At 52.2% G+C, this 10,218-nt stretch overlaps 1 protein-coding gene across 2 annotated transcripts; it reads left to right on the top strand.

The window, feature by feature from the left end:
• The first annotated feature begins 1,429 nt into the window (after positions 1–1,429).
• MON1B (MON1 homolog B, secretory trafficking associated) lies at positions 1,430–9,638 on the top strand. 2 transcript variants are annotated; one of them, XM_029213244.1, is made up of 6 exons: positions 1,430–1,556; positions 1,970–2,127; positions 4,050–4,370; positions 4,892–5,711; positions 6,076–6,223; positions 9,350–9,638. In XM_029213244.1, exons 2-6 carry the CDS (start codon positions 1,980–1,982, stop codon positions 9,557–9,559), a joined length of 1,647 nt encoding a protein of 548 aa, XP_029069077.1. In that variant the 5' UTR covers positions 1,430–1,556; positions 1,970–1,979; the 3' UTR covers positions 9,560–9,638. The 2 variants fall into 2 exon arrangements, with proteins under 2 accessions (XP_029069077.1, XP_029069069.1); XM_029213236.1 differs by lacking the exon at positions 1,430–1,556 and adding an exon at positions 1,567–1,754.
• The last annotated feature ends 580 nt before the right edge of the window (positions 9,639–10,218 follow it).

The following is a 10,218-nucleotide window of genomic DNA, read 5'->3' as shown; positions in this document are numbered from 1 at the left end:
GCTTGGACTCGGTAACAATGAGAGTCAACTTCTCCTAAGATTGCTCAACGTAAATAGGAATCCTGTGGGCAGTGGAGGTCGGGGTTCCAACTAGGCTGGTCCTCAGGGACTTTGCCTCATTGAGCTCCATTCGGCTGACCAAAGGGGAAAGAGTGGGAAGCCAGAGATCAAGCGAGAGCAAAGTGAGAGCGACACAGAGGAAGAGAGAGAAAGGGAGATATTGGAGGAGAGAAAACTGAAGAACGACTAAGACAAAGACCTGGAGAAAAAGACATAAAAAGAGCTAAAGGGATAAGGAAGGAGGGCACACAGACACACGGAGACATAAACATCGGAAGAGAGACAGAGATGCAGACGCAAAGAGACATCCAGACACAGAGAGAGAAAGAGGCTCAGAGACAAGGAGTCGCGGGCAGAGACATTCAGAGCAAAGAAGGAGAATCCAGAGCAGGACTGTCTACATCTGCGCTCACCCTCACACTAAATTTGTCGGCTAGGACCGCCTGATGCAGCCCAGGAAAAGAAGATCGGATCAACCGGACCGCGCACTCCTCCAAGCTAGCTTAGACACCCTCCAGGGAACGGACCCCAGCGGCGGGCATCTTGCCCTACCCTCGTCCAGCCAGTGGTGGCGCTCAGAGGCCGAAGGGGCATTTTCCTCAACCAACGAGGTCTCAGAAGGCTCCCAAAGCCTCGCCCACAAGCACCCCAGTTAGGCCTGGGCTCCTAATCTGCATGGCTCCGCCCACAGAGCCCTATCTTCGGAAGTGAGGTCAGCTCGGCCTTTTGCCGGTCTGGGCAGGCCCTGGTCAGCCTACACATTGCCTTTGCAAACTCACCCCTCTGCGCCATGAGCATGTCCACGGCTCGCGCTTGCCTTTTTCCAGAGGCCGCTAAGCCCTTCGCCTGCCTGAATACCCAGACACCCACGAATACTTCCTACATCTGAGAGGCCCGCCTCTCGCCTTAGAAGCTGAGTCCCATAGGCTGGCCAGCCTGCGCACGGCACTCCGATTGGAAGCGGCGACTGTCCGTCAATCATTTTCTCTCTGTCAGACTCCACTCCACCCTCACGCCCCTGCCTTTCCTGGTGGATAAATGAGGGTGAAGTTGCCTCAATTCTGGCGAGCACGTCTATAGACCAGGCACGGGCATCTATCATGACCTAGGCTGCGAACCTCCTCCAGTGAAGAGAGGAATAGGCTCGAATCTTCGATTGGGTCCAGAGAGATGTCAGTCAAGGGATCGGCGGGTGCAATAGCAAGCCGACGCACAGTATTGGTAGAGATACGAAGCCGACGGAAAGCGGCGGAACGGTCGGAGGGGACCGGCTTCGCTTGATTGGGCCATAAAGGAGGCAGTGCCGCCCTCCGTACTCCGGATTGGCTGAACGTGATGCGCGCTCCCCTCACGCCGGCAACCTTGGGTACGAGAAGTGGCCCGGACTCGCCCCTGTTAGCCGCTGGTGCGGGTGCGGTGGGAACGAGGGCAGAAGGGGCTCTGGCTTCCGGGCCAAATCCGACGTAGATCCGGGAGTGGCGCGCGCCTTCTCTACGGTGAGGGAACACAAGTGGGCGGCGGGAGAGAGGGGTCCGGCGCCCAGCGAGCGAATAAAGGTCCGCAACCGGAAGTGTCTTCAGAGTCGCGTCGCACCCGGAAGTGTGGCAAGAGAGCGGCCACATCCGGAAGTGTGATGCTTCCGCGGCTGCGGGAAGTAATGGTACCTGGCCAATTGAGATACGGAGTTAAAACAGGTGTTTATATATCTTTATTTCCAGAGGCTCGGTAGAGCCTCACTTTTCGGAAAGTGTTGGAGGTTGCAAGTATGTGGTCGTGTTTTTGAATGTCTCATCCTGTTGAAACGCGAGGGGAAACGAGCCCCAGGAGTGTGTACAAGGGGGCCAGGTTCAGTAACAGCTTTTAAGAAGTTTCTTTTGCTGCGGGTCACTCTCCATTCCCTCCCCCACAGGGATGTGCAGATGGAGGCCGGAGGAGGCACTGCTGCCCCAGTCCCCGGGGACGCGGAGGACTTGGAGGAGATGCGGTTCCCCAGTGGGGAGGCTAGAGACGGTGGAGGGATTTGCAGGGACCTACCCGGTACTGGAGATGCGAGCGTGGAGAAAACAGGTATGCATTCCCTTCACTGGGCTCTTGGAAGGAATCCCTAGTGGGTGTTACTGTTGGGGGAGGTCCATGGGGGACCAGAGGGGAGCCTTTTGGGACTCGGGGAAGTAGTTTAAACCATAGCTTGGGTCAGTGGGAAGTCATTGTGTACTCAGGTTGTAGTTTAAATCATTGAGGAGTGAAAAAGAAATGAATGGGCGTCAATGGATGTTCACTGGGGAGTTGGTATGAATTTAGGTAATGGAAGAATCAGTAAGGGATCCGTTGGGGTTAGAGAGGGGCACTAGGGATTGAGGATGTTAAGGTCAGTGAATGACCAAAAAAATGTTAATACGGTCAAAGGGGAACTATTTAGAAGTCAGTCCCCCTTTGACCCCTTTGGGGTCTTTAAATCACTGAGGTGGGAAAGGGGATCAGTGGGGGCCAGTGGGCGCTCAGAGTATTTACGTGGGAAAGGGGATCAGTGGGGGCCAGTGGGCGCTCAGAGTATTTACATCATTGAGGAGTTGATGGGAGTTGTTGGAGGGAGTCTTTAAGGAACCAGATCTTAGTGGCCGTTAATGATGATCGTTGATGGGGAGACAGTGGACATCAGTGAAATTATCTGGGGAGTCAGAGGACCAGTAGGAAGATCTTTGAAGACTCTGATGTACGTGTAAAGGTATAGAGTGGAAGATCAGCGGAAGTCATTGCGGAATGAGTGCTCATTGACCACTTTGGAATTAGTGGATGTTAATGGGGTCATTGGGAAGGATCAGTACACTTCACTGAAAATCAGTAACTGGGGGGGGGAGGGCGTCTTTGAGAGCTTGTTGGCAAGTATTGGGAGTAGGTACTTGGGAACTGTCAATGAGAAAATGAGGGAATATGAGGTCATTGGGATTTTATGAGGAAAGTATTGATACATAGTTTGCCAGTGGATAACACTGGCTGTCACTGGGGATCAGTGGACATGAACTAAAATAAATGGGAGGGTAGTCAGTAGAGGGCAATGAAATTGTGGATTTCATTGGTGAATGTTAATGATGGTCATGGTGAAGGGCAACAGAGGGCATTAAAGTCCTGTGTGTTAGTGGATGTTATGGTGGTTATTGTAGGGAGGGGAGTGGATAACAGTGAGAATAAAGGGAAGTCATATCAATGAGAATAAAAGTCAGGGGAGTCAGTGGAGGTCACTGGAAGTCTTGGATGTTAGTAGAGGTTAACGGTGGTCATTCTTGGGAATGCAGTGGACATGGAGTAGATTAAATTGTGGGTCGGGGCAGTCATTGAAGGTCATTGAAGACCCAGGTATTAGTGACGTTAATGTGGGGTCATTGGAATGTTAGTGAACAGCAGTGGGAATGAATGGGGGTGAGGGGAGTCCTAAAGATCCAGATGTTAGTGGATAATCATGGCAGAATTTGGATTAGTGGTCATCACCAAGACTGGGAGAGTCAATGGGGTCATTAGGATCAGTGGACATCAGTGAGAATAAATAAGGGGTTAGGGTGGTGAGGGGCACATTCAAAGACACAGATGGTGATAGATATAATGGTAGCTGTAGAGGGGTGAGTAGACACCAGGAAAATAAATGAGCGGTCCGAGATTAATGGGGGAATCATTGAAGATGAAGATATTGATAATCATTCGGAGGCAGTGGAGTGCTTTGAAGACTTCGGAATGGCAGTCATTGAAAGGGGAATAATTAGTCTGTAGGGATATAAAGGGTTCAGTAATGACAGTGAGATGGGATTATTGGAGTTTTAGGGGGATCGTTGTAACCTAAGTGTTAGTGGATGTCATTGAGGGGCAGAGGAGACACCTGGAGGTCTGTGTCAGCAGCAGGGGGTCATTGCAGGGCTGGTAGGGATTTGGTTGGTCTGTGGGCACATGGGGTTAATGGGAGTCCACAGGCAGATGACTCACCAGGGGCTCCCTTTCAGGATCCGAGACCAAGGACCAGCCACCCGGCCTGCTGCTCCAGTCCGAGGCTCCATCATGCACCTATGGGCTCTGGGGTCCGGCAGCCTCTGAGAACAGTCCCGTGGGCGGCCCTGAGAGTGGCTCAGGGGGCCAGGGCGGGGACCCCAGTGACGAGGACTGGCGCAGCAAGCGGAAGCACGTGTTTGTGCTGAGTGAGGCTGGCAAGCCCATCTACTCGCGGTATGGTAGCGTGGAGGCATTGTCAACTACCATGGGTGTGATGACAGCTCTCGTGTCCTTTGTGCAGAGTGCAGGAGATGCCATTCGCGCCATCTATGCTGGTGAGCAAAGGGGCAGGAGGCAGAACAGGTGACGGTGACTGGGACTGTGGCTGTCTGTCCGGCAGTAGGTCTTTCTGTCTGGCTGGCTGCCTGGGGGACTATCCAGCTAGTTAGGAGTGAGTCAGTGTGTGTGGAGGCTGGCCAGGCGTCTGTCTGTCTGTTGGCCCTGCTGGGTCCTGAGTGATTAACTCACTGGGATCTAAGTAACTGGCTGGATATTTCCTTCTTGCCTAAGAGGGTGAGTTTGGGGGCTGTTTGGCTGAGTTGGTGCCTTTCTAGCTCTGTTAGTCCTTGCCGCATCTTCCTCCATGCTGTGTGCCTGATTCCCTGACCATCCCATCGTGTCTCTGCAAATGTCCAAACTCCCCCAGTTTGTCCTTACCTTAGTGCTGTGTCCCTAGAGTGACCGTGTGGGCTTGGCCCAGGAGTGTATGCCTTCTGGGGAAGGGTGGAAGAGCCCCACCTGAGCCCGTCTTGTCACCACTGACGCATCTCTACCCCCTGCCCCTTCCCTCCCCCAGAGGACCACAAGCTGGTGTTCCTGCAGCAGGGCCCACTGCTGCTGGTGGCCGTGTCAAGGACGCCTCAGTCAGCAGCACAGCTGCGGGGGGAGCTTATGGCCGTGCACGCACAGATCGTGAGCACCCTGACGCGTGCCAGCGTGGCCCGCATCTTCGCGCGCAAGCAGAACTATGACCTCCGCCGCCTGCTGGCCGGCTCAGAGCGCACTCTAGACCGGCTTCTGGACAGTGTGGAGCGGGACCCGGGTGCCCTGCTGCTGGGCGCCGTGCGCTGCGTCCCTCTCGCTCGCCCGCTGCGGGATGCGCTGGGTGCGCTGCTCCGACGTTGCACGGCGCCTGGCCTGGCCCTCTCGGTGCTGGCGGTTGGCGGCCGCCTGGTGACAGCAGCCCAGGAGCGGACCGTGCTGGCCGAGTGCCGGCTGGACCCAGCCGACCTGCAGTTGCTGCTGGACTGGGTGGGGGCACCGGCCTTTGCGGCGGGCGAGGCCTGGGCGCCTGTGTGCCTGCCCCGCTTCAATCCCGATGGTTTCTTTTACGCCTACGTGGCCCGCCTGGACGCCATGCCTGTCTGCCTGCTGCTGCTCGGCACCGACCCCGAGGCCTTCCACGACATGGCCACCTGCCGGCGCCTGGTCGAGGACGGCATGCACTCCCTTGGGGCCATGCGCACCCTCAGGGAGGCTGCCAGCTTCTCCAACACCCCATCGGCCGGTGCCTCGGCCTACAGTGTGCAGGCTGTGGAGGCCGCCGGCCTCCGGCACTTCCTCTATAAGCCGCTGGACATCCCCGACCATCACCGCCAGCTGCCCCAGTTTACCAGGTGGGCCCCTACCCTGCGGGCAAGTGGCCCGGTGGGAAGGCTTATCTAACTGGAAGGTTCGGCAACTCATAGACATGAGTCTGGAGAGACAGCCAGCCATGCTCTAGAGATGCAATAGAATGGGCCTGCCCGATGCGGGAGGCTCAGCCACCAACCTCGAGAATTCCCCTGTTCTAATGGAGAGGAGGGCCCCAGGACTCAAGGAATCCCCGAGTTTGATAGGGAGCTTAGGCCCTGTGAAGCCTCCAGTCTAATGGGGGAGGCTCAGCTCCTAACTTAACTGAACTCCCTAGACTGAGGGGAGATAGGCCAGCCAAGAAAGCCCTAGACTGATCTTGTCCCCCACCTCCGTCCATCACTGCAGCCCCGAGCTGGAGGCCCCATACAGCAGACAGGAGGAGCGACAGCGCCTGTCCGACCTGTACCACCGCCTGCACGCGCGCCTCCACAACACCTCCCGGCCCCTGCGCCTCATTTACCACGTGGCTGAGAAGGAGACGCTGCTGGCCTGGGTGAGTTGAGTGGGGGGCTCTGAAGGAGTTAACTGCCCCACTTCAAGCCTTCTTTCCCTCCCCTGTATCCCCTCCAGCTGTGACAGCCTCCTTCAAGTGCACCACGCCTTGGCCTGGGCTGCGGTTCTGCCTCCATAAGTGTCCTGGCCACTCCGTGTGTCTGTGAAACCCAGCAGTTGCAGTGTCCAGAACCTTTAGTTCCACCATTCTGTTGACCGTTCCCTCGGTCAACAGTAACCATCTGGTAAATACCAGAGAAACAACCAGTAGAGAGTCTGGTGGTTTTGGGGGTTTTTTTCTGGAAAAACAAATTTATTTTTAAAATTTTAAAATTACTGAAAACATTTAAAATGTTCTAAGTAGCAATAACTGTCTCAGACAACACAACTGTGAAAATTGCTAGCAGAAATATGAAAAGACGCATACTATTTCAGGTAAAATTGAAATACAAAGTTTTCTGAATTTCATTCAATAACGTGTTTCCAGATATTACGATCTTCTGCCATCATGTGGAAATTTTTGAAATTACACTTACACAAAAAATTCCTGTATCTGACTGGAGTATTCCAGTCAATACTAGAAGGAATAAATGAATCCAGTTGTAAACAAGGTAAATATTCTTAGAAGAATTTAGTGAAAATTACCATGCACAGTTGCTCCTCGTTTCTGTCTTCTTCCAGAGAGAAGATGGTGTTCACTGTAGCTTAAGGAAACTGCATGACAGACACTCAACTTCTTTTTCTGTTTCCAAGATTCTTGGCAGTTATGCCTAGGACTCTCCCAGTTCATGATCTTAAATTTCTTAAATACTCTTTAATTATCTCTTTCCATTCTTAGGCACTTAAAACACAAAAGTGCCAAATCTGAATTTGTTCTTCACATAAAACAGAAATTAAGTTTTCTTCTTTTTAGACACATGCATTGACACTTGTAGACAAACCACCAGTCTACAGTAGAGTGTCTCCTGGTTAGCCACCCGTAGAGTGTCTTTGACTTTCAAGAGGCCCCGTTATCCACCATCACTGTGCTCGCCGATTTCCCATGAGCCCCGCCCACATGTCTGCAGGTACCAGTTGAGCTTTGACTCCATGAGTTCCCAGCAGTCTTGAACACTACAGGCTTGGTCCCCTGCTGTGCCTTCCACCTGGGGTATCCTTCCCTGGGGTCTCTTCAGGGCTCCTGTGCTCACTTCCTATGGGTCTATTCAAGGTCAGCTTCAGGGAGTTTGGTCACGTGACTCCGCTGGAACTGGCGCTTTCCCCTAGATTCTGCTATTTAGTGCATATTTATTAAATCATTTATTTGCATGCCTGTTATGTATCAGGCATTGTTCTAGGCTGAGAATTTTATTTAATCAAAAAAATTTCTTTAGCTTTCATTTTCAAGCAATTTTAGACTTACAAAGAAGTTGCAAAAAGTTACTTTAAATAGGTCCTTCACGTAGTTTCTCCAGATGTTAACATAACCACAGGAACCCATTAAATCAGGGAACTAACATCAGTACAATCACATCTTATGCACAGACCTCATTCAGACTTCACCACTTGTCCCACTAATGTCCTTTTACTGGTCCAGAATCCAGTCCAGGATCACATATTAGATTTGTTTATTGTGTCTCCCTAGCCTCGTTTATTCTGGAACATTTCCTCAGTCTTTTTTTTGTCTTTTATGACTTGGGCACTTTTAGAAAGTACCAGCCAGTTAGTTTGTAGAATGTCCCTCAACTTGGGTTTTTCTATGGGTTTTTCTAATATTTTATCAAGACTAAATTGAGGTCATGCATTTTGGGCAAGTGTATCACGGAAGTGATGTTGTGTCCTTTTCTGCTTCATATCAGGAGGACCACAATGTCACTGTATCCCATTGATGATGTTAACTTCTGTCGCTTCATTAAGGTGGTAGCTGCTAGGTTTCTCCACTTTAAAGTTAGGTGTTTTTGCCCTTTGTAATTAGTAAATATCTTGTGGTGATTATGTCAGTGTTCTCTTTTTCACCGTATTTTCATCCCCTAATTTTAATATCCATTAATGATTTTTGCCTTTGACAGTTGTTTCTCTGGTATTTTTACCAGATGGTTACTTTTCTAACTCCATCATAACTTCATTTATTGGTTGAGATTCTACTGTATGGAAGAACTTTCCCTGCTCCTGTTTATTTGTTGAATTTTGAATTTTATAGTATGGAATTTTCTTGAATTCAGTGGGCTAAAGTCTTTTCCTTTCATTTATTTTTGTGCTCAAATTGTCTGAGTTAGCCAGCAGAGCCATGATTTAGCTAGACTGGCCCCTGTGTCTTTTTGACACGTCTGCATGACCGCTTAAGCACTTCTAACTTTCTGGCACAAGGAGACAGTCCAAGCTCATTTTGTACTTTCTCTGTGCCAGTCCTGAAATTGGCCATCTGTCCAATGAGCCCTTGTACCTTTCAGTGGAGGATGGTATTTCAAAAACAAGATCTGGTAGGCCCAGGATTTTAAATCGGGCGGTCAGGAAATGACATCCACGTGGGAGGGGAGGTCCCAGGTCGTGTGGGTATCTCCAGGAACAGTACACCTGGCAGAGGGAAAGGACTGTGCAAATGCCATGAGGCGAGGCTGAGCCTGGTTATGTTTGAGGAACAGCAAGGAGAGGCTAGAGTGGCTGGAACAGAGAGAGCGAGGGGGAGAGCAGAGAGAGGTGATGTGGAAAGGTGCTGGTGACCTGGTCAGGTTAAGCCTCTCAGGTTGGAATGAAGATGAAATTGCGTTAATCCTCCTATTATGCCCAGGCTACAGATGATAAAAACAGGTGTGTGGAGCTTAGAACAGGACTTTGTATACAACCACTGCTCATTAAACGTTAAGCACTGTTGTCACCATCCCCAGTGCACACATGAGTGAACTGAGGTCCAGAGAGTGTACATACACACACACAGAGCCAGCATCACCCAGCTGAAGCCACTAGATCTCGCTGATCCCTTGGCCCACTCATGATACGATAGCATCAGCTTACCCACTTTAGCCCAGTGACCAGGCAGCACCAAGGAGGAGCTGCTGCCAGGTGCACCTTCCAAACGGGACAGGTATGGGGCTAGGGTGGGGTGGACAGCACCGGGCACGGCTGACCCTGTCTCCTCTCAAACCCCCAGGTGACCTCCAAATTTGAGCTGTACACCTGCCTCAGCCCCCTGGTGACCAAGGCAGGTGCCATCCTCGTAGTGACCAAACTCCTGCGTTGGGTGAAGAAAGAGGAGGATCGTCTGTTCATTCGTTACCCACCGAAGTACTCCACGCCCCCAGCAGCCCCAGCTGCCTCCGCGGACCAAGCTTCCCATAATGGCCTGTTTACTGGACCTTGAGAGGCGGAGCTCCCAGACTGTGCCGTGTGGGGAACCACCACCTTTGGCTTTTACTTCCTGTCTCCACCCTGGAAATGGGCCGGGGCGGGGGGGAGGGGGGGTTGCTGGTGGTGGTGTCTGTGGCTGGTCCCTGTCTCCCCGGGCAATGGAGCGAGATCTGGGGGGCTGCCCACACATGAGCGATGGGTGGCAGTGTGACTGCACACAGGTGAGCAGGCTGCTTCCCCAGCCCCCTTCTGCCCCTCCACCCCTCGGGAAATCCTTAGGACTCCCTCTTCCCCTCCCTCTGCCACACCTCCTTCACTTGGATGATGTTGCAGCCTCTGTCAGGGACCGTCTCCTCCAGTCCTGGGCACCACACCCTCCGTCCTGCATCAGCGGTTTGCCTCCCCCACGAGATCTCAGCCCTGAGGGTACAGGGCTGGCCAGGGTCTCCTTGGGTGGCCCACGGGGGTTCTGGAATTGGAATGCAGGACCAGCCTGTGCCCAGAAACGGCCTGAAGATATTTTAAAGAAAAAAACTGCATATAAAAAGCCTAAAACCGACCCCCATAAGGACATTCCTTTGTGCTTCATGTACTTCATCTTTACCCAGTCAAAAATGACCCCCACCAGTGCTGGCTGCTGCTAATATTGAGAAGATGGCCTCCAGCGTCTAC

This window comes from Monodon monoceros, unplaced genomic scaffold, assembly GCF_005190385.1.
Source record: "Monodon monoceros isolate NGI ecotype Baffin Bay Population unplaced genomic scaffold, NGI_Narwhal_1 Super_Scaffold_10, whole genome shotgun sequence".
NCBI lineage: Eukaryota > Metazoa > Chordata > Mammalia > Artiodactyla > Monodontidae > Monodon > Monodon monoceros.
Note: the sequence above shows the minus strand (reverse complement) of the source record. Positions and strands in the feature narration are given on the sequence as shown.

Coding starts and splice junctions, on each gene's coding strand:
- MON1B (XM_029213244.1), top strand. CDS start 1,980: ATGGAGGCCGGAGGAGGCACTGCTGCCCCAGTCCCCGGGGACGCGGAG. Junction 2,128..4,049: donor TGCGAGCGTGGAGAAAACAG/GTATGCATTCCC, acceptor GCTCCCTTTCAG/GATCCGAGACCAAGGACCAG. Junction 6,224..9,349: donor AGGAGACGCTGCTGGCCTGG/GTGAGTTGAGTG, acceptor TCAAACCCCCAG/GTGACCTCCAAATTTGAGCT.